The sequence below is a fragment of the Tupaia chinensis genome, unplaced genomic scaffold (genome assembly GCF_000334495.1).
Source record: "Tupaia chinensis unplaced genomic scaffold, TupChi_1.0 Scaffold000063_1, whole genome shotgun sequence".
In the NCBI taxonomy this organism is placed as follows: Eukaryota; Metazoa; Chordata; class Mammalia; order Scandentia; family Tupaiidae; genus Tupaia; species Tupaia belangeri.
Genome location: NW_006159521.1, coordinates 2,556,002 through 2,579,396, shown reverse-complemented (window position 1 = coordinate 2,579,396; position 23,395 = coordinate 2,556,002). Strand labels below are relative to the sequence as shown.

Here is a 23,395-nt window from a genome sequence, read left to right as displayed (position 1 = left end):
GTCGACTACGTGGGAGTCCAGCGACATAGCCATTACGCTAACTGCTGGTTCCCCCAAATCAAAGCATTTTTAAAAATAACTTCTCTGGGGCCAGCAGGTGGTGTGGTAGATAAGAGTGCTGGATTCCCACATGGCCAACCATGGTTCAAGTCCCGAACCTGGTGGCTTGCTTTCTCCCTTTCCCTCTCTCTCTCTCTCTGTCTCTCTCTCTCTCTCTCGTCAAATAAAGAAAAAAAAATAACAAAAGGAAATAAATAAATAATTCTTTAAAAAAATAAATAAAAACTTCTCTGTTGTATGCCAATGGGTTCATTTGGTCACCCGAAGACTTTAGGAGTCCTGCTCTCAGGAAATACATATAACATTCTTTGAAGAAAATAGTATTTAGGAAAAGATGGGTGCAGTAGGGTTCTAAACTTAAAGAAAAATAATTCTTACCCCGAGTATAAGTGTAGCTTAATATACCTAACTCATGAAAAAAATTTACAGTAAAAAATTACATAAATGTCAGCTTTTAGCCAAGGACTTCATTTGTGTGCAGGTATTTTCAGAATAATGAATATTTACACTTTAAAAAGTCTTTGTACATATTTTCAAATCTGTTTATTTCATCTTATGTACTTTCAGTCTATGCAGAAGATGGAAACCAAACTTAATTTTTCTAGAAAGAACTTTAAATTAGTAGTGTGTAGTTTTTCTTCTAGTTTGCAGCTAAATTAAGTCTATGGGTAGGTAGATTCGTTTGATGATGAAGCCGATCAATTTTGCTTTTCTGTTTTCAAATCAAAAGAAAAAGATGTACCATTTCTCTGTTGTTACGGGATTATGTAGGAAATGTTTGTGCAAATCAAAAAGGATGGAAAAAGTTCCTGTGAATGTTTTGTGTAGTATCTTGGCATTTGGATAGTTAAAAATTCACTTCCAAATAAGTAAATTTCCCATGATTATTTGATATGTTCCCAATTTGAACAAGGGTTGATTGACCTATAAAAAATTTTTGTACCGTTCGTCTGGTAAGGAAATACAGTAATCTTAAATACTAAAAAAAAAAAAAAAAAAAAAAAAAATTTTTTTTTTGCTTTTCTTCCCCCAAAAGGTTTAGGTTATGCTGATGTTGAGAACCGTGTACCGTGTAAACCAGAAACAGTTATGAGAATTGCCAGCATCAGCAAAAGCCTCACCATGGTTGCTCTTGCCAAATTGTGGGAAGCAGGAAAATTGGATCTTGATATTCCAGTACAACATTATGTTCCTGAATTCCCAGAAAAAGAATATGAAGGTGAAAAGGTAGTGAAACTCACAGTTCATTTTGCTAATGGTATGTTAAGTGGTTTATGCTGGAATGTAAATTTTAAATGTTTCATGAGATTCACTGGTTTGTTCTTAATTTGCTAGAGGACATGTGTGCTAACAGGAGAGACAGAGCAAGAGAGAGAAGGAAAGTAAGAAAGCACCTCTTTGGGGAGGCTGGTCATGCTGCAGTCCCTTCTTTATTTCTCCTCTCAGGATTTTGGCCACACACACTTGCACCTGGCATGTCTTTCAACCCATCAGCTCTGGGACTTGAACTGTGCAGTCTGTCATGTGAGATCCAGCTGCCCTAACCACCATGTCACTGGCCAGCCTGCTTTGGTTTTACTTATTGTTGATAGATTTTTTTTTTTAAGTCCAGATGATAATTGGATAGGTATTTTTCTGAAATACGAAGCTAAGGATCCATGCATGATATTTTTCCAGCAGCTCTTTAAACTGAAAAACTGTCACTGTGGCATTATTCCAACTACTTACTTTTTACTATACAGTTTAATATTGTAATCGAACTTTTATGTTTTTACAATTAGGTTTCTGTCACAACAAGATTACTGATTTCCCATTTAAGTGGAATTCGTCATTATGAAAAGGACATAAAAAAAGTGAAAGAGGAGAAAGCTTATAAAGCCTTAAAGATGCTGAAAGAGACAACAATGACATCTGACCAAGAAAAAGAGTTGAAAGAAAAAGGAGGCAAAAGTAATGAAAAGATTGACTTTGCTAAAGCTAAGACAGAGCAGGATAATGAAGCCAAGGGCCGGAATTCAAAACCTGGCAAGAAAAAAAATGATTTTGAACAAGGTGAACTATATTTGAAAGAAAAGTTTGAAAACTCAATTGATTCCCTAAGATTATTTAAAAATGATCCTTTGTTCTTTAAACCTGGTGAGTGTTAATTCCTTCTCTTAACAAAGTCATCATTATTGGGATGTTAATTTTCAGGAAATCCAGTGTTATACCAGCCTGAGTATATTAATGGTTGTGGTTTAATCCATTCTAGCACTTACCTTTTCGTAGTTCCTATCAAAGCCTAAACTCCAGAAGGGTACTTCTTTAGATTTAGCTGATTTGAAGGCTATCCAGTCATTTAGGTGATTCTCAGTATCAAGATATTCATGAAAAACTATGGAGAAATGTTGGAATAATAATTCAAACAATAATAATAGAAAATAATAATAGAACAAAGTAGACATGGTAAAGTATTGCTAGTATTATTAGTATTTAGTTAGAATTTAATTTGCTCAATTTATTTTATGTCTTCATTCCTTAAATAAATCAGTATTGGGGCCAGCAGATGGCTTAGCAGTTACATTGCTGGACTCCCACATGGCTGACCACGGTTCCAGTCCCAGACCCAGTGGCTTGAAAATCATGCCAGGCACTTGGGCATGCATGCCCAATATCCTGGGAAGGAGAGTGGAAGAGAAGGGATTGCAGCATGATCCCCCCCAGGAGGTGATTTCTCACTTTCCCTCTCACAGTCTCTGTCAATCTCTCTGATGAGCGTACATGCCCTAAGGCAAAACCTCTAAAAAAATTAATGCATTAAAACAGTTATTTAGCTACTTAATTTTATTTCCCAAAAACCTTATCTATAAAATAATCATCTTTGCTTTTATGTATATTTGATAGGAAGTCTAGTGAAACCACTTAAAAGCTTTTAAGTTTACCATGACTTTATGAACTTTTATTCCAAGTTCTGTTTACTGGGACCAGCAGTTGATGTAATGGCTATGTCGCTGGACTCCCATGTAGTGGACTGCGGTTCGAGTCCCGGACCCAGTGGCTTAAACTCACGCTGGGCACATGTGTGTGTGCGTGCACTCAGGATCCCGAGAGGAGAAGGGATTGTGATGTGACCATCCCCCCTGGGGGGTGATTTCTCGCTTTCTGTCTCTCTGTCTTTGTGGTGAGCACACACGCCCTATAGCAAAAAAAAAAACAGTTATGAGAATTGCCAGCATCAGCAAAAGCCTCACCATGGTTGCTCTTGCCAAATTGTGGGAAGCAGGAAAATTGGATCTTGATATTCCAGTACAACATTATGTTCCTGAATTCCCAGAAAAAGAATATGAAGGTGAAAAGGTAGTGAAACTCACAGTTCATTTTGCTAATGGTATGTTAAGTGGTTTATGCTGGAATGTAAATTTTAAATGTTTCATGAGATTCACTGGTTTGTTCTTAATTTGCTAGAGGACATGTGTGCTAACAGGAGAGACAGAGCAAGAGAGAGAAGGAAAGTAAGAAAGCACCTCTTTGGGGAGGCTGGTCATGCTGCAGTCCCTTCTTTATTTCTCCTCTCAGGATTTTGGCCACACACACTTGCACCTGGCATGTCTTTCAACCCATCAGCTCTGGGACTTGAACTGTGCAGTCTGTCATGTGAGATCCAGCTGCCCTAACCACCATGTCACTGGCCAGCCTGCTTTGGTTTTACTTATTGTTGATAGATTTTTTTTTTTAAGTCCAGATGATAATTGGATAGGTATTTTTCTGAAATACGAAGCTAAGGATCCATGCATGATATTTTTCCAGCAGCTCTTTAAACTGAAAAACTGTCACTGTGGCATTATTCCAACTACTTACTTTTTACTATACAGTTTAATATTGTAATCGAACTTTTATGTTTTTACAATTAGGTTTCTGTCACAACAAGATTACTGATTTCCCATTTAAGTGGAATTCGTCATTATGAAAAGGACATAAAAAAAGTGAAAGAGGAGAAAGCTTATAAAGCCTTAAAGATGCTGAAAGAGACAACAATGACATCTGACCAAGAAAAAGAGTTGAAAGAAAAAGGAGGCAAAAGTAATGAAAAGATTGACTTTGCTAAAGCTAAGACAGAGCAGGATAATGAAGCCAAGGGCCGGAATTCAAAACCTGGCAAGAAAAAAAATGATTTTGAACAAGGTGAACTATATTTGAAAGAAAAGTTTGAAAACTCAATTGATTTGCTAAAGCTAAGACAGAGCAGGATAATGAAGCCAAGGGCCGGAATTCAGAACCTGGCAAAAAATGAGTTTGAACAAGGTGAACTATATTTGAAAGAAAAGTTTGAAAACTCAATTGATTCCCTAAGATTATTTAAAAATGATCCTTTGTTCTTTAAACCTGGTGAGTGTTAATTCCTTCTCTTAACAAAGTCATCATTATTGGGATGTTAATTTTCAGGAAATCCAGTGTTATACCAGCCTGAGTATATTAATGGTTGTGGTTTAATCCATTCTAGCACTTACCTTTTCGTAGTTCCTATCAAAGCCTAAACTCCAGAAGGGTACTTCTTTAGATTTAGCTGATTTGAAGGCTATCCAGTCATTTAGGTGATTCTCAGTATCAAGATATTCATGAAAAACTATGGAGAAATGTTGGAATAATAATTCAAACAATAATAATAGAAAATAATAATAGAACAAAGTAGACATGGTAAAGTATTGCTAGTATTATTAGTATTTAGTTAGAATTTAATTTGCTCAATTTATTTTATGTCTTCATTCCTTAAATAAATCAGTATTGGGGCCAGCAGATGGCTTAGCAGTTACATTGCTGGACTCCCACATGGCTGACCACGGTTCCAGTCCCAGACCCAGTGGCTTGAAAATCATGCCAGGCACTTGGGCATGCATGCCCAATATCCTGGGAAGGAGAGTGGAAGAGAAGGGATTGCAGCATGATCCCCCCAGGAGGTGATTTCTCACTTTCCCTCTCACAGTCTCTGTCAATCTCTCTGATGAGCGTACATGCCCTAAGGCAAAACCTCTAAAAAAATTAATGCATTAAAACAGTTATTTAGCTACTTAATTTTATTTCCCAAAAACCTTATCTATAAAATAATCATCTTTGCTTTTATGTATATTTGATAGGAAGTCTAGTGAAACCACTTAAAAGCTTTTAAGTTTACCATGACTTTATGAACTTTTATTCCAAGTTCTGTTTACTGGGACCAGCAGTTGATGTAATGGCTATGTCGCTGGACTCCCATGTAGTGGACTGCGGTTCGAGTCCCGGACCCAGTGGCTTAAACTCACGCTGGGCACATGTGTGTGTGCGTGCACTCAGGATCCCGAGAGGAGAAGGGATTGTGATGTGACCATCCCCCCTGGGGGGTGATTTCTCGCTTTCTGTCTCTCTGTCTTTGTGGTGAGCACACACGCCCTATAGCAAAAAAAAAAAAAAAATCTCAAGAAAGAAAAAAGGAAAAAAGTTCAGTTTACTATGAATATATATTATATATGTATATACATATAAAATTGATAGGGACAAAGGAAATATAATTATGGATTTTCTCTTAAAAAATAAAGTTCCTGCCCATTGTTATTACAAATTATATAGTCTTAGGTTTCTAGAATCCAATATGAAAAAAGTTATTTATTTGAAACAACATATATATTTGATTATTTATATTTATGTATTTGAAACATGACTTTTATACATACATATATTTTATTAACATAAAAATTTTATACCTATTTATGTCTTAAACAATAGATAGTATATTAAGAATAAGAGTTGCCTCAAGAAATCAAATTTACTTTATTTCCTCCTTCTTGTTTTGTTGAAGAATTTTTGTTTTATCTTGTTTTGAGGTGATATGTATTTACTCATTTCATTATCAGAGAAAGGAACAGATTATATGAAATTTTAAGTATACTGATCATCCTTTTATTCTTGCATTAGAGACATGTAATAAACAGGGCTATTGTAAAGTTAACTAAACTTGTTGATGTTTCATCCATAATCTTTCTCGAAATGCAAAAGTAAAATACTCCAGTTTTAAAAGTATGCCAGTTTTCAGTGGGAAAATATTTTACATAGCTTTGAATAATAATCAAATGTTTTCTTTTACTTTTTCCCTCCTTGCAATGATGTCTCAAGGTAGTCAGTTTTTGTATTCGACCTTTGGCTATACCCTACTGGCAGCCATAGTAGAAAGAGCTTCAGGATATAAATATTTGGACTATATGCAGAAAATATTCCATGACTTGGACATGCTGACAACTGTGCAGGAAGAAAATGAGCCAGTGATTTACAATAGAGCAAGGTAAACCAATACCTTCTGGTGTGTCTAGCCGCATCACATCTTAACTATGTTAGCAATTAAACGTCAGATTTTCAATGTCCATTCCAATATCAACTTGCCACATTTTGGGAACTTTTCTACATGTCTGTTTTTCCACTTATAAGGAAGGAAACAAAACAGGTTTGTAAAGTACATCAATCCTTAGATAAATGACAGCAGTCATAATTCAAGTCTGATTAAGCTAACTTACACCCTTTATGAGCATACGTAATTGTCCTTTACTCATCCCTTTTCTTGTTTCAACTCACGCTTTGTTTACCTTTTATTATTTTATGTTTATTTTAAGATGATTTTAAACTCACAGAAAAGTTGCCATAGTGCAAATAATTCATATGTTCCCTGCACTGAGATTCCCAACTGTTATTATTTTAGCACATTTGTATTGTTTATCTACATGTTATTTTTTTCTGAACCATTTAGAAATAAATTACAGACCTGGCATCCCTTTATTGTTAAATATGTAAGTGTGTATTTTCTAAAAACAAGGGCATTCGGGAAATTAACATCGATTTAATGCTTCTATCACCCTAAACCTTATTCAAATTTTGCCAATCGTTCTCATGATGTCCTTTATAGCCAAAGAAAGGAAAAAGAAAATTCTGGACCAAGTTCTAATCCAGGATCCTACATTACATTTATTGTTAGGTTTCTCAGAAGTCACATGATGTCAGTTTGCCACATTATTGCAAATGGCATTTTAATAATTTTGTTGAGATGATTTGTCAAGTTTCTTCACTATAAAATTACTACCTTACCCTTTGTAATTAGCACATATATATTAGAAGAAGATAATTTGGGATTATATAAAAATCATCTTTCTTTTTTTAAATAATTTTTTATTGAACTTTATTTATTATTATTTATTGTTTTCCAGTTTGATCAGAGAGAGATGGAAAGTAAGAAAGCAAACCACCAGGTCTGAGATTTGAACCATGGTGGGCCTTGTGGGAGTCCAGCACCTTTAGCCACCACGCCACCTGCCAGCCCCAAAAATCCTGTTTCTTACGTCAAATGTTTTGTTAGTTTTTTTTTGTTTTTTTTTTTTGAGAGGTTTTCGCTATAGGGCATGTGCGCTCGCCAGACTGAGAGATACATAGAGACAGAAAGCAAGAAATCACCCCCCAGGGGGAATGGTCACGCCGCAGTCCCTTCTCCTCCATTCTCCTCTCAGGATCTTAGGCATGCATGCACATGCGCCCGGCGTGAGTTTTAAGCCACCGGGTCTGGGACGCGAACTGCAGTCGACTATGTGGGAGTCCAGCGACATAGCCATTACGCTAACTGCTGGTTCCCATGTTTTGTTAGTTTTAACATCTGCTAATGATTCATGACTGAATCAGTTATTGTAGTGTTGGTTGCCAAAGGGTGATTTTCCAATTCCAGCACTCATTCTATATCTGTTAGTTGGCATGAGAAAGTGCTTTCCCTTCTCCCTTATATATTTATGTACTTATTTATTCATACCATTATGTACTCTTGGATTCTTACTTTAATCAGTGAGATATAGTCTACCACTGCCATTATTTAATATCTCGTTTTAAAATATTAAGTATAGGGGCTGGTAGGTGGCATGATGGTTAAAGACGCTGGACTCTCACATGGCCAACTGTTGTTCGAGTCCCAGACCTGGCGGCTTGCTTTCTCACTTTCCCTATCACTCTCTCTCACTCTGTCCCTCTTTGGTCAAATTAAAAGTGTAAATAAATAAATAAAGTGAAATAAAATAATTATTTTAAAAAGTAAATACAATATTAAGTATATAAAATATGAAACTATTTATAAGGGTAAATGGTTATTACATTACTTACCCACATTAATTTTATGTGTTAATAGTGAACATTATAATGTTCTGGGTAGGGCCAGCAGGTGGCATGGTGGTTAAGGCACTAGATTCCCACATGGCTGACCACATTTCGAGTTCCAGACGCAGCAGCTTGAAAATCACGCCAGGTGTGTGTGCGCGTGTGCCCCAAATCCCAAGAGGACAATGGAGGAGAAGGGATTGTGGAGTGGCTCTCAGGTGGATTTTGCACTTTCCTTTTCTCTGTCCTCTATCTCTTTCTGGGCAAGTACACATGCCCTGTGACAAAAACTTAAGGAAAAAAAAAAAAGTAATGGGCCACACCATAGCTTATTAGTTAAGGCAGCTGGATCCCTTATGGCCAACTGTACATTTTGAGTCCTAACCCTGTGGTTTGAGAAACATACTAGGGGCATGTGTGTGCATGTGTCCAAAATCTCAACAAGAGGAGATTGTGGCGTGACCGTGCCTCATAGGGGGTGCTTTTTCTCTTTCTCTTTGTCTCTCTCTGTTTCTCTCTAGCAAGTGCTTGCTCCCAATTTCTTTTTTAATGTTCTGATTTTGATTATGTAGACCTCTGCCATATGCCATTAGTAAGGGTAATTAAGATTTTTTGTAAAAATACTGAGTGCTTTGTAACTAACTGAATACTTTAAAAATCTGGGTCTAAAGGACTGTTTTACAGTTAGGTGCCCTTAGGCACATTTAAAATAAATAAATTACTTGCCAGAGAGCTAGCAGGTAGCATAGTAGTTAAGTCATAGGACTCCCACATGGCTGACCGTGGTTCAAGTCTTGGATCTGGTGGCTTGAAACTCATGCTGGGTGCTTGTATATGCATGCCCAAAATCTCAAGAGGAAATGGAGGAAAAGGGATTGTGGCGTATTCATCCTCCTGGGGAGGGGGGTATGATTTTTCCCTTTCTCTCTGTCTCTGTCTGAATGTCAAGTACACATGTCCTATAGCAAAAATCTTTCTAAAATATATATATAATTTGCAAGAAGGCTCTTGTGCTCTCTGGAGAGAGACAGAGAGGAAGAGAGAGAGAATGAGAAAGCACCCTTTCCCATAGGGGACCGTCTGCATAATTCCTTTTCCTCTATTTCTCCTTTCAGGATCTTGGGCACCTGTGCACTCACATCCCACATGTTTTTCAAGCCACAGGGCCCAGGACTTGAACCAGATAGAACCAGACAGTTGGCCATGTGGGATCCAGCCACCTTAATCATTATGCTATCACCTGGCTTGGTACTTTTTAATTATAAAGATTCAGATTTTAAAACGTTTAAGCTGGGCCAACAGATAATGTGGTTGAGGCACTGGATTCCCACATGGCTGAGAATGGTTCGAGTCCTAGACCTGGTGGCTTGCTTTCTCACTTTCTCTTTCTCTCTCTCTCCATGTCTCTCTGTGGTCAGATTAAAAAATAATAATAAATTTTTTTTTTTTAAATTAAGCCATAGTCCCAGTTTTCTAGTTAGAATTACTTATGTAAATTTGGTTTGGGTATTCAAACCAAAAGATTAGACAAATTGTTTAAGCATCTTTTTTTTTTTTTTGGAGAGGTTTTTGCTATAGGGTGCGTGCGCTCGCCAGACAGACAGAGACATAGAGACAGAAAGCAAGAAATCACCCCCCAGGGGGAATGGTCACGCCGCAATCCCTTCTCCTCCATTCTCTTCTTGGGATCTTGGGCACGCACGCACACGCGCCCGGCGTGAGTTTTAAGCCACCAGGTCCTGGACGCGAACCGCAATCGACTACGTGGGAGTCCAGCAACATAGCCATTACGCTAACTGCTGGTTCCCTAAGCATCTTTTAATATAATTTCTGAGGGTTTCAGGACACTGACTTTGAGAAATTAACTTGAATTTTTAGGAGGGAAAAATGATATAATTTAAAATAATTTTATATTTTGTTAACTTGCCAGTATAATAGACAAGGTTTTTTTCCGACTTTTCAGGCTTTTAGTTTTAAATTTTAGTTTATGTTATGTGTTGTAGAAAGCTTTTATTTTCTTTTTCTTTTTTTTTTGGAGAGGTTTTTGCTTTAGGACGCATGCGCTCGCCAGAAAGACAGAGAGAGACAGAAATTGAGAAATCAACCCCCAAGGGGGTTGGCCATGGCACAATCCCTTCTCCTCCATTCTCCTCCCAGGAGCTTGGGCATGCACACACACACGCCCGGCGTGAGTTTAAGCCACTGGGTCCAAGACTCGAACCACGTTTGACTACATGGAAGTCCAGCAATATAGCTAGTGAGCTAACTGCTGGACCCATAGAAAGCTTTTTTAGTGATTTAGAGTTTTAATCATTAATGTATATTATGTAAAGTAATTTAAATACAACTGTATGAAAGTGCTAAAATTTAAATATTTAGTTGAGATGAACAGGATTAAAATAATGTGAACTGCTGGTGTGTGGTTAAGGAGGCTGGATTCCGACGTGACTGATCATGGTTCAAGTCCTGGATCTAGTGACTTGAAAAATCACAATCAGTCAATCAATAAATAGATGTTGGGGGCTTTTTTTTTTGGGGGGGGGAGGTTTTGGCTATAGGGTGTGTGTGCTAGCCAGAAAGACAGAGAGACAGAGAAACAGAAAGCGAGAAATCACCCCCCAGGGGGGATGGCCACGCCGCAGTGCCTTCTCTTCCATTCTCCTCTCAGGATCTTGGGCACGCACGCACATGCACCCAGCGTGAGTTTAAGCCACTGGGTCCGGGACTTGAACCGCAGTCGACTACATGGGAGTCCAGCAACATAGCCATTATGCTAACTGCTGGTTCCAATAAATAAATGTTTAATAATTAAATAAATGAATTAATAATATGAGCCGAGTACATACTAATTCCTTGCTTCAACTTGTATATTTCAAAATTACACATGAAATTATTTGAATTTTAAAATTTTATTAAATATTAATTTATTTGTCTAGAAAAATTAAGACACTTAAGAAGATGAAAAAAATTAAATTGAGCACTGTTACAAAATATGAAAAAGATTCCTTTTACTTTTTAATGTTATTTGGAGTTTTATTATTAGAGGAAAAAGTATTCAAAAGCAAGTACTTGATACAAAAAAACCTAATTCCGAAAGAAAGATACTAATAAAAGTGTAGCTATAGCAAATGTTAGGAAGATGAATCAGAAGTTTATAAAATGGCTAGGTCAGGTAGCTTTTGATTATTTATGGTAAGAACTACACAATTTGTGAAGTATTTATGTTTTTTACTGATTTTTTAAAACTCCTTTTTGGGGACCAGCAGTTGGCTTAATGGCTATATCGCTGGACTCCCATGTACTCGACCATGGTTTGAGTCCCAGACCTGGTAGCTTAAACTCACACCTGGCGCGTGTGTGTGCGTGTAGAAGATCCCGAGAGGAGAATAGAGGAGAGGGGATTGCGGCGTGGCCATCCCCCCTGGGGGAGTGATTATTTCTCACTTTCTGTCTCTTTCTGTTTTTCTGACAAGCACATGCACCCTGTAGCTAACAAAACATAAATAAATAAATAAATAAATTCCCTTTTCTTCTTAGTATAGTGGTTGTCAGAGTATAGGTTATGATCAGTTATCTAGTTTAGAATTAGTTTAGTTGTATGAGTATCAGCAATACTTTCTTTGGTTTAATTTTTTTTTCTTTTTTCTGAAGAAGCTTTTGCTGTAGGGCACTTGTGCTCACCAGAGATACAGAGAGAGACAAAGAGACAGAAAGCAAGAAATCGCCCCCCAGGGGGATGGCCATGCTACAATCCCTTCTCCTCCATTCTCCTCTCAGGATCTTGAGCATGCACGCACATGTACCTGGCACGAGTTTAAGCCACCGGGTCTAGGACTCGAACTGCGGTCGACTACATGGGAGTCCAGTGACGTAGCCATTGCACTAACTGCTGGTCCCTGGTATAATTTCATTTTTTTAATTTCCAGATTGTGCTTACATTCACCAGAGAGAGAAAGAGAGCTCTACACACCCCCACCCCCACCACGATGTAGTCATACGTCAATTCTTTTTCTTCCATTTCTCTATTTCTTTAGGATTTGGGATACACATGTATACCTGCTAGGCATGTTTTTTAAGCCTCCAGGGCCAGGATTCGAACTGGAATCAACCATATAGGCTTTGGCTCCGTATGTATGTGGTTTAACTGCTGCTTCTCCAGGGCTGGAAAAAAAAAAAAAAAGTTGGTATTGCATGAACGTAAGAGACTGAGAACCAGAGAGCAAAAGTACCCTCAGTCAGTTCTTGCCATACAGTTAGCCCCTTTCTCTAACCCTCCAGCTCCTCAGGGGCCTTGGTAATCCTGTACATATCCACTGTACCACAGCAACTGGGCCTCAGCATTCCTTCCTTCCTTCCTTCCTTCCTTCCTTCCTTCCTTCCTTCCTTCCTTCTTTCTTTGATTTTTTAAGTTTGTTTATTTCTTCCATGAGCAAGAGAGACAGAGACAGAGCAATAACACCCCCGACAGAGCTTTCATGCTGTAGTCCACTCCCCAGCCTCAGTCAGCCGTTGATCACAGGCACACGCTTGTCCACTGTATTGGAAGGGGGTTGTCTCCCCACATGAACCAGGAACCTTTCCCTGTGTGTCTGCTTCAGAGAACACCATATTTTACCATGGAGCTACCATCCAGTCCCCAGATCCCTTTCTTTAATGAAACAAAGTAGAATACAAAAATTAAATAAAGTACATTGAATGTAGTAAGGCTAAATATAAAATTTAGAATAAAGGCTAGACCATTAGAGCAGAGATTTACCAGAATACAGTGACTTGAAGAAAAGTTTAATTCTCTCATGTAGCATTCCTAAAGTGAGTGCTTTGGATTGGCAGACAGATCTCCACATTTAACTTTAGGGATCCAGATGTTTCCATCCTGTTCCTTCTCTCTCCATGGCAATGTTCCCAGATGTGTAACTGAAGCTAGATCACAGCCAGAAAGAGTGAGAGTGTGGAGGAGCAGGTCCTCAATACCAAGGTTCCGGACTTTCAAGTGTTGCACTGTGCTCACGTTCTGTTGGCAAAAACTTAACTATCTGGTCACACTTAGCAACAAGTGAGGCTGGGAAATGTAGTTTCTAGCTAAGCAAGAATGTGCCTTGCTGTAACCCTACTACCAAAAAAGTAGGAAAAAAACCTATCTGTGGGACCAGCAGTTAGCATAATGGCTATGTCACTGGACTCCCATGTAGTCGACCGCGGTTCGAGTCCCAGACCCAGTGGCTTAAACTCACGCCAGGTGTGTGTGTGCATGCGTGCCCAAGATTCCAAGAAGAGAATGGAGGAAAAGGGATTGCGGTGTGACCATCCCCCCGGGGGGGGTGATTTCTCGCTTTCTGTCTCTCTCTGTCTTCCTGGTGAGCGCATGTGCCCTATAGCAAAAACCTCTCCAAAAAACAGCCAGCCACGTAACTAGTGTATTTTTCTGTCAAACTTCTATATGGGGACACCGTGTTCATGTTGACATGTTCACTGAGTCAAAATGAGAAGTATTGGTTGAGGTTAAAAAAAAAGGGCAAAACAAAACATGAAAGCCATTCAGTGAAGTAAATCAAGCTAAAATTTTAGCAGTAATTTTTACTAATAACTTATGAAACAGGTTTTGGGAGAGAGTTTTGAGGCTAACTACTAATTTGGTATTTCATGTGTTATTATTTGATTCATTACAAAGGTAGCACACTTAACAAATCACCTGTTATTTTACGTTAGAGCATGCACTAATATTTCTATTAGTATATGCTCACTACATGGCTTACTGGTATTTTCTACAGAAATAGAAGAAATTGTAGCATTTCTTAGAACTCTTTTAGCTTTATGTTCCTATCCCCTCACTAGTGCTTGTTCAATCTTCTGTTGTATTTAAATAAATTTTCACTTTTACAGTACCAGTTTATTTAAAAGGCTTAAATGTGCATTGCAAATCAGTCTTTAGTCTGAAAGAGATTTTTTAGGACCCAAAAGAAATTAGGTTAACAACAAGCAGTGAATTTTAATTTTTTAAACGGCCCATGGTTAGCCTAGCCATGGTGGTAGTGCGCAATGGATGCTGCTGCTTGGTAAACTGGGCCTTTGTGAGCTGGGGTTTAGTTGTGCACAGCTGTGGTCCCAGCTGCTTGGAAGGCTGAGGTGGGAGGATTGAGAACTTAGGACCAGTGTGGACAACATAGTGAGACCCTGTCTGAAATAGCTTGTAGTTCCAGCTACTCAGGAGGATGAGGCAGTATGTCACTGGACTCCCATGTAGTCGACCGCGGTTCGAGTCCCAGACCCAGTGGCTTAAACTCACGCCAGGTGTGTGTGTGCATGCGTGCCCAAGATTCCAAGAAGAGAATGGAGGAAAAGGGATTGCGGTGTGACCATCCCCCCGGGGGGGGTGATTTCTCGCTTTCTGTCTCTCTCTGTCTTCCTGGTGAGCGCATGTGCCCTATAGCAAAAACCTCTCCAAAAAACAGCCAGCCACGTAACTAGTGTATTTTTCTGTCAAACTTCTATATGGGGACACCGTGTTCATGTTGACATGTTCACTGAGTCAAAATGAGAAGTATTGGTTGAGGTTAAAAAAAAAGGGCAAAACAAAACATGAAAGCCATTCAGTGAAGTAAATCAAGCTAAAATTTTAGCAGTAATTTTTACTAATAACTTATGAAACAGGTTTTGGGAGAGAGTTTTGAGGCTAACTACTAATTTGGTATTTCATGTGTTATTATTTGATTCATTACAAAGGTAGCACACTTAACAAATCACCTGTTATTTTACGTTAGAGCATGCACTAATATTTCTATTAGTATATGCTCACTACATGGCTTACTGGTATTTTCTACAGAAATAGAAGAAATTGTAGCATTTCTTAGAACTCTTTTAGCTTTATGTTCCTATCCCCTCACTAGTGCTTGTTCAATCTTCTGTTGTATTTAAATAAATTTTCACTTTTACAGTACCAGTTTATTTAAAAGGCTTAAATGTGCATTGCAAATCAGTCTTTAGTCTGAAAGAGATTTTTTAGGACCCAAAAGAAATTAGGTTAACAACAAGCAGTGAATTTTAATTTTTTAAACGGCCCATGGTTAGCCTAGCCATGGTGGTAGTGCGCAATGGATGCTGCTGCTTGGTAAACTGGGCCTTTGTGAGCTGGGGTTTAGTTGTGCACAGCTGTGGTCCCAGCTGCTTGGAAGGCTGAGGTGGGAGGATTGAGAACTTAGGACCAGTGTGGACAACATAGTGAGACCCTGTCTGAAATAGCTTGTAGTTCCAGCTACTCAGGAGGATGAGGCAGGAGGTTCTCAATCTAGTAAGACCCTGTCTAAAAATACACCACTTGGGTGCAAGTACATGAGTCCCTAAGATCCCAGGAGGAGAATGGAGAAGGGATTACAGCATGGCTGTCCCCACTGTGGGGTGATTTCTCATTTTCCCTCTCACTGTCTCTGTCTCCCTTTCTCTCTGACAAGTGCCTGTGCCCTAAGACAAAAACCTCTTAAAAAACTAAACAAACAAACAAACAAACACTGGGGCCAGCAGGTGGCGTGCGGTAAGGTGCTGGACTCCTGCATGACTGACTGCTGTTCAAGTCCTAAAGCCGGCAGCTTGCTTCCTCAATTTCTTTTTCTCTCTCTCTGTCTCTCTCTGGCCAAAATTAAAATAATAATAGTAAATAAAATAAATAACTCTTAAAAGAAATATACCACAGGGGCCAGCAGGTGGCATAGTGGTTAAGACACTAAACATTTCCATGTGACCAACCACAGTTCGAGTCCCAGAACTGATAGCTTTCTCTCTCTCTCTCATCAAATTAAAATGAATGAATGAATAAATAAAATTAAATAAATAATTCTTTAAAAAAAAAAAGAAAGAAATAAAGGAAATGTACCACACACATACTTGGCCTGAGGTTCTTGACCACTTCAGTCTCTGTGTTTATTTTTTTAGGCCTACTGTTATATTCTGGAAAGCATAAGAAAAACTGACAAATACTAGAGGTTGCCAGTTGAATCTGAAAGAGTCTCTGCTAGAGATGGCATAAATGCATGACATAATTTTGATTTAGATCTAGGCATTTAAAAATGTATGTACGTGTGTGTATATAAGGAGAAGGACATTATGTAGACTCGATTCTCTTTTCTAAATTAGAAAGTAAAGCTCTGTGAATGTACAGATTGCAGAGCAGCTACTATTTGCTGTTTTCTTGGCAAGTCATTAATTTGTAACTGCATAAAAACCAAAATATGGGGACCAGCCATTGGCATGATGGTGAGGGGCCTGGACTCCCACGTAACTGGCCACAGTTCAAATCCAGGACCCAGAGGCTTGAAAAACCAAAGCATAGCATGTGATGATGAGTTAATTTCATTTTGTCTTTCTTTGAAAAAAAGCCACATGTAGTGTAGAATGTTCCTATAATGTCTAGAGTTTTTTTTTTTTTTTGGTATCTTTATTTTCTAGATTTTTGGGGAGTATCCAATAGTTCTAATGGGATAATTGATTCATTTTAGTTTGATTAAATGGGCTGCCGAATTAAGATAGAGCACTAAAAGAAGAAGAAAATATCATTGCTTAGGAAAATGTTCTGTCTGTTTGCTTTGTTTTTATTTTATTTGACCCAATATCTATTTGAACTTCTAACTCAACTCTGGTTTTGTGTTTTTGTTTTTTTATCATAATTTTTTTTTTGAGAGGTTTTTGCTATAGGGCATGTGTGCTCACCAGAAAGACAGAGAGAGAGATAGACAGAAAGTGAAAAAATCCCCTCCCAGGGGAATGGCCACACCACAATCCCTTCTCCTCCATTCTCCTCTCAGGATCTTGGGCACGCATGCACATGCACCCAGCATGAGTTTAAGCCGGATCCGGTACTCAAATCGCAGTCAACTACATGGGAGTCCAGCGACAGCCATTATGCCAACTGCTGGTCCCTGTCATAATTATTTTTTAAAGTTGTTTTGTTTTGGTTTTGGTTTTGGTTTTTTTTAGAGAGAGATTTTTCCCACAGGCCGCATGCATTCACCTTAGAGATAGAGGAAAAACAAAGAAAGCGAGAAATCACACCCCCACAGTCCTTTCTCCTTTGTGATCCTCTTAGATTTTGGGCATGCAGGCTCATGTCCCTGGCATGAGTTTCAAGCTGCCAAGTACGGGACTCAAACTGGCCAGCCATGTGGAAGTCCAGTGGCTTAACCACTGTTTTCTCTTTTTTTTTTCACTTAGGAAAACTATGATTTTATTCAGGGCCACAGTTTACCCAGTGATTCTCTATAGGCAAGTGGCTGTACTGATTCTGTATAGCAAATGTACTCTGTAAGATGAGTAACTCTTCAAGCAAACACTTACAAGGGAATGGAGTAAATATTTTTGCCATTGACAGTTTGTTGACAGGTGAACCCTTAGTTAATGCATCAGCTTATTATTAGACCTTGTTCATGTTTTGTATGTGTTTGGCACAGTGCTTACAACTAAAATATCTAATTTTATAATTGGATGGGACCAAAACCAAACAAAATGAATGTTTCCTGAGATGTTGGCTGCATTTTGACAGTGTGGGTACAGCCTTTACCTTTTATTTTCTTTCTTTTTTATTTCATTTGCTCTAGAGTGTGTGTGCTTATCAGGAAACGGGATGTGGGGAGAAGTGAGGAGCACCCTCCATGAGGGATGGTCACTCCACAATCCCTTCTTCTCCATTACTCCCTACTTTGGGGATTTGGGGGCACACACACACAAGCACCTAGCATGTTTTTCAAGCATTTGGGTCCATGACTCAAACCACTCAGTTGACCATGCTGGATCCACCTGCCTAAACTACCATGCCACTGGCTAGCCCCTTTCACTTTTAAGTTTACTATAGGGCATGTGTACTCACCAGAGAGAGAGAAGAAGGGATTACAGCATGAATGTCCCCAGTGTGGGAATGTACAGATTGCAGAGAGAGAGAGGGAAAGTGAGAAGGCAAGTCACCAAGTCTGGGACTTGAACTGCAATTGGCTGTGTGGGAGTCTAGCACCTTAACCACCATGCCACTCGCTGGCCCCATATAGCTCTTTTTTATGCCATTAGCTGATGGACTCTCTTCTAGTGGGCTCAACCCAAATGTTAATGCTAAATGTTAAAGTAGGATGGTTTAAGTATTGTAAGTTTCCAAGTTTGTAGATAAAGATTTCTATGGTTACTCAAAGTTCTTGTGCATATATGGGGATTCTTAAATAAGTTGGAATAGACTATCTGGCTTCATTCCATAAGCTAGTTATAAAGATGACCTAGTCACTTAAGAACATAGATCAGTACTTCATTCCTTTAAGCAAAGTCCCCTAGGAATTTGAAATGGTGGTTTGTCATTCAGCTGAACAAAACTATTTTCACAAAAACCTAATTTGTCCTTTGTGAAAAAGGAACTAAAAGATTAAAGCCTAAGAATTTGTCCATCTAAAGTTTAGAATTCTAGATTAAAGTCTAGAACTCTCCGTATTTTTATTTTTAAAGGAGTGACTGAGAAGTACTAGTTCTTCACCTTAATGTAAGTAGTTTGAAATGCTTTATAGTTATGCAAAGCTGCATTTTTAGCCAGAAATATTGGCAGTTCTAGTTTATTGAACTTGGGAGTTCTTCCTAAGAAAGAAATTTCTCATTGAGGAAATGTGTTTCTGTAATGTATTTTCTTTCAGATCTGATTTTACTTGGTTGGCTGGAATTATGAGTATAGCCAATGTTCATTCAGAAGGTCATGAAGGCCTAAAATATGGGAGTGGCCATACATGTGAAAGAAGGGAAATGGGTAAAACACAGGCAGAAATTAGCATCTTATTCAGTGTGAGAGTGAGGACAATAGAATTATTCCAGGTTGGATACTGAGGTTTGGTGGAAAGAAATATGACAAGAATGTTTGAAAGAGGTTAATTTAGTTTTAGATATGTGATTTTGAGACATAAGACCATATAGCAGGTCATTAGATCTCAAAAGAGCATATTAAAATCCTCTATAGACTTTTTCCATCTTCAAACACATAGCTGTGGCCACACCTTTCCTAAATGCCAACCCTACTTCACCCAAAATTATGACTTTGGCTTTTAGGGAACATATAAGAATCTTGAAAGAAAAAGGAAGAGTCATTTTTCAAATTATGTATGCCCAACAGCCCCTCTGAAGTTACCGTTTTTGAAGGAAGGGTATAATTTTGGCAGGGAATAGACTCACACATGATTCTGATAAACATAATTTCTGTTCTTCTCCAACCGAATTTGAAGTTATTTATGTTAGTAGGAAATCCAGGTGTATGTTTGGAGTAGGTGTTGTGGTACAGACAGATTTGTAGTCATCTCTGTGGGAGAGACGTCCTGGTATACCTAGAGCCCCTGGCTATTGGAGAGCTCTAGGAAACCGCAGGGTGGAAGGCTAGAACTTGGAGAGCAGAAGGGCCTGAGAGGAGTGTCAGGAAATGCTAGCTAACAGTGCTCCAGGGCACAGTAAAAAGGGAATTAGAAGATCCTTGATGGGTATAAGAACGCTGTTGGGGGACCAGCCATTCCCCCTGGGGGTAATTTCTCACTTTTCCTTTGTCTACCTCTCTTTTCGCTCTGGCTAGTGCACATACCCTATAGCAAAAATCTTTAAAAAAAAAAAAAAAAAGTGCACACAGAATGTTAGGCCCCTCCCAGACTTAATGAAGCAGAATCTATATTTTCTTTTTCTTTAGAATCTTCATTTTAACAGAAATCCCCAGATGATTGATATGGTGCTTTGACATTTAACAGCTGTCCAGTAAAACTGTTCATCCCTAGAAAGCAGCCATAGTGCATGGTTGCACTTGTCTCTCCAGTGTTGTGCAGTGTGTCTTCATTAAGTATCTGGCCAGCAGAGCTTAGCTGCACATGCCTATAATCCTAGCTAATGGAGGCTGGAACAGGATTGCAACACAGCAAATCCCTTTAAAATACCGCTGTCTCACTCCCTTTTCCTCTCTCTCTCATAAAAGAAAATAAGTATATTATGGTGGCCGACAGGTAGCTTCGTGGTTAAGGCACTAGACTCCCACATGGCCAACTGCAACTTGCAATCCTGGACCTGGCAGCTTGCTTTCTCGTTTTCTCTCTCTCTCGTCAAATTTTAAAAAATAATAAACAAAATTAATTCTTTAAAAAAATGTATTTGGGGACCAGCAGTTGGTGTAATGGCTGTTGCTGGACTCCCATGTAGTCAACTGTGGTTCAAGTCCTGGACCCAGTGGCTTAAACTCAAGCCAGGTGCGTGTGCATGCGTGCCCAAGATCCCGAGAGAAGACTGGAGGAGAACGGATTGTGGCGTGGCCATCCCCCCGGGGGTGATTTCTTGCTCTCTGTCTCTCTCTCTGTCTTTCTGGCAAGCGCACGTGCCCTATATCAAAAACCTCTCCAAAAAAAAAGTTATTTAACTAACAAATGTTATTAGTTATTCAACATGTTGAATGAGCACTGACTGTATTCCCTAGGAAGGGAATCATCAGTTAATAAGGTAGAAAATGTTCCTGTCCTTGGGGCCAGCCAGTGGTATGGAAGTTAAGGTACTGGATTCATACATGGCTGACTGCGGTTGGAGTCCTGGACCTGGTGGCTTGAAATTCATGCCGGGTACTTGTGTGTGCATACCCAAAATCCCTAGAGGAGAGTGGAAGAGAAGAGATTACATCATGGCCATCCCCCAGGGGGTGATTTCTTTCTCTTTCACTGTCTCTCTCCCCACTGAGTGCACACACCCAATGGCAAAAACCTTTAAAAAAAAAAAAGAAAGAAAAGAAAATAGATTTAAAAAGAAGATGCTGAAGTAGAAAGACAGCACAGAAATGGGGATGCCAGACTGCCTAGGTTCAAATCCAACTCTGATTCTTATAATAAACTCTGTGAACTAGAACAAGTTACTTATGATCTGGCTTAGCTTTCTCATATGTAAAATAGGGGTGTATAATAGCACCTACCTCCTAATATTGTTATAGGAATAATTACCTTATATTTACATAGTTCTTAGAACAATGTCTAGCACCTAGTAAGAACTGTGTGTGTGAAATAAATAAACATAGCTTAATGGGTTAGAGTTTGGAATTCAAACTGAGTTGTGCTAACTCCTACCTCTCCCACTATACCAAGAAAGTGCCATATCACATGATATGTGTGATATGTTTATGTGTTTAGGGGAGTTGTTTGTTTGTTTGTTTTTATATTTTTGCCATAGGGCACATGCGCTTGCTGGAGATAGACAAAATCAGAGAAAGTGAGAAACCATCCCCATGGGGTATGGCCATGTCACAATCGCTTTTCCTCCATTCTTCTCAGGATTTGGGGCACACACTTACACATGCCTGGCAGGTATTTCAAGCCTCCAGGTCCAGGATTCAAACCACAGTCGTACATGTGGGATCCAGTGCCTTAACCACCAAATCATCTGCTGGCTCTTTATGTGGTATTTTTATCCAAGAAATCTAGTCGTCTTACAAATATTAACCTTATTCTGAACATCCCAACATGTACACTTTTCATTATAAAATGCACTAGTGGCACATGATACAACATTAAGCCCAAGGACTAGGACTATCTACCAAATGTTAGGTTATTTCCTGGGGCAAATATATCATGTGTGATATTAATCAATACATTTTTGCAGGTATTAAAAGTTTGATATACTCAGCATGGGCAAGCCATACCAATAGGAAAAAAAAAATCCACTTTCTATGCTTTAATTCAACAGGTAATTCAGTCATCTCTATGTTGTTAGGATCTGAATCATACTGAAAATTAGTGGTTAGTTTGTAGTTTCTGAGAATGTGTGTTAATTCAAAAGGTAATTAGACTGTACTCAGTTATCTCTATGTTGTTAGGATCTGAATCATACTGAAAATTAGTGGTTAGTTTGTAGTTTCTGAGAATGTGTGATCATTGAAATGCAATCTGTCTTGTACACGTTTTCTTATTATCATGTGTAAAGTCAATAGTAGACTATTAACTTTTTAATGATCATTCTTATTTCATTTTAGATTTTATGTTTACAATAAAAAGAGACGTCTTGTCAACACACCTTACGTGGATAACTCCTATAAATGGGCTGGTGGTGGATTTCTGTCTACAGTGGGTGACCTTCTGAAATTTGGGAATGCGATGTTGTATGGTTACCAAGTCGGGCTGTTTAAGAACACAAATGAAAATCTCTTACCTGGCTATCTCAAACCAGAAACAATGGTTATGATTTGGACACCAGTCCCTAACACAGAGATGTCTTGGGATAAAGAGGGTAAATATGCGATGGCATGGGGGGTTGTAGAAAAGAAGCAAACATATGGTTCCTGTAGGAAGCAGAGGCATTATGCCTCACATACTGGAGGTGCAGTAGGGGCCAGTAGCGTTCTGCTGGTCCTTCCTGAAGAACTGGACCCAGAAGCTATAAACAACAAAGTTCCTCCAAGAGGAATAATCGTTTCTATCATATGTAATATGCAGTCTGTAGGCCTCAATAACACTGCTTTAAAGATTGCCTTGGAATTTGAAAAGGACAGGTCAGACTGATACCTTAATATCAGAGGTGCAAAATGAGCTGGTTTTTCTTTTTTTTTTTTTTTCCAACATTAAAGTTTCAAAATACAGGAGTTTTTTAAAGAATAAATTTGTAATAGAGTATAATTGAATGCAGAAAATTATGTACCTCTAATTGCTTAATTTTGTAACTGTCTTTTATTGTAGAATTAGTTCTTTATACTCAGGGAAGTAGCTATATTGTTTTTACTTTTTGAAAGAATTGTTAACTCTTGAAATAAAATATTCTGGTAAAATGTGTATTTTTTGGATGCATAATATAGAGAAAAATCTCATTCAACAGGAGTCTCCAAATATTCTTTTAATTTGACAGCAGAATCAAGATTATGAGAAATAGTATATTATCTATTCCAAATTAAAAGAACAAACATTTATCATCTCCGTTTCTGAGGCTCAGAATTCAGGAGTAACGCAATCAGGTGGTTCTGACTCTGATTCTCTAAAGAGGTCACAGAACATGGTATCGTGGTCCACTAAAGCAGCGATCCGCACCTCCTGGGCTGGACCGTTACTGGTACTGGAACTGGGCCAAAAAGCCGAAGGTGAGTAGCCAATGAGTAAAGGAAGCCTCATCTGTATATACAGCCACTCCCAATCGCTCACATTACCACCTGAGTTCCACCTCCTGTCAGATCAGCGTATTAGGTTCTAACATTGAAACATGTCAG

General features: G+C 38.7%; 1 protein-coding gene across 1 annotated transcript in view; it reads left to right on the top strand.

Annotated features, from left to right (window-relative positions):
- LACTB (lactamase beta) overlaps nucleotides 1–22,967 on the top strand; it is a gene marked incomplete at its 5' end in the record, with an annotated part of 24,404 nt that extends 1,437 nt beyond the window's left edge. The window contains 4 exon segments of the mRNA XM_006141757.3: nucleotides 1,097–1,287; nucleotides 1,842–2,196; nucleotides 6,184–6,349; nucleotides 22,175–22,967. Of these exon segments, the coding sequence (XP_006141819.2) occupies nucleotides 1,097–1,287; nucleotides 1,842–2,196; nucleotides 6,184–6,349; nucleotides 22,175–22,700 (1,238 nt within the window).
- Nucleotides 22,968–23,395: the final 428 nt, after the last annotated feature.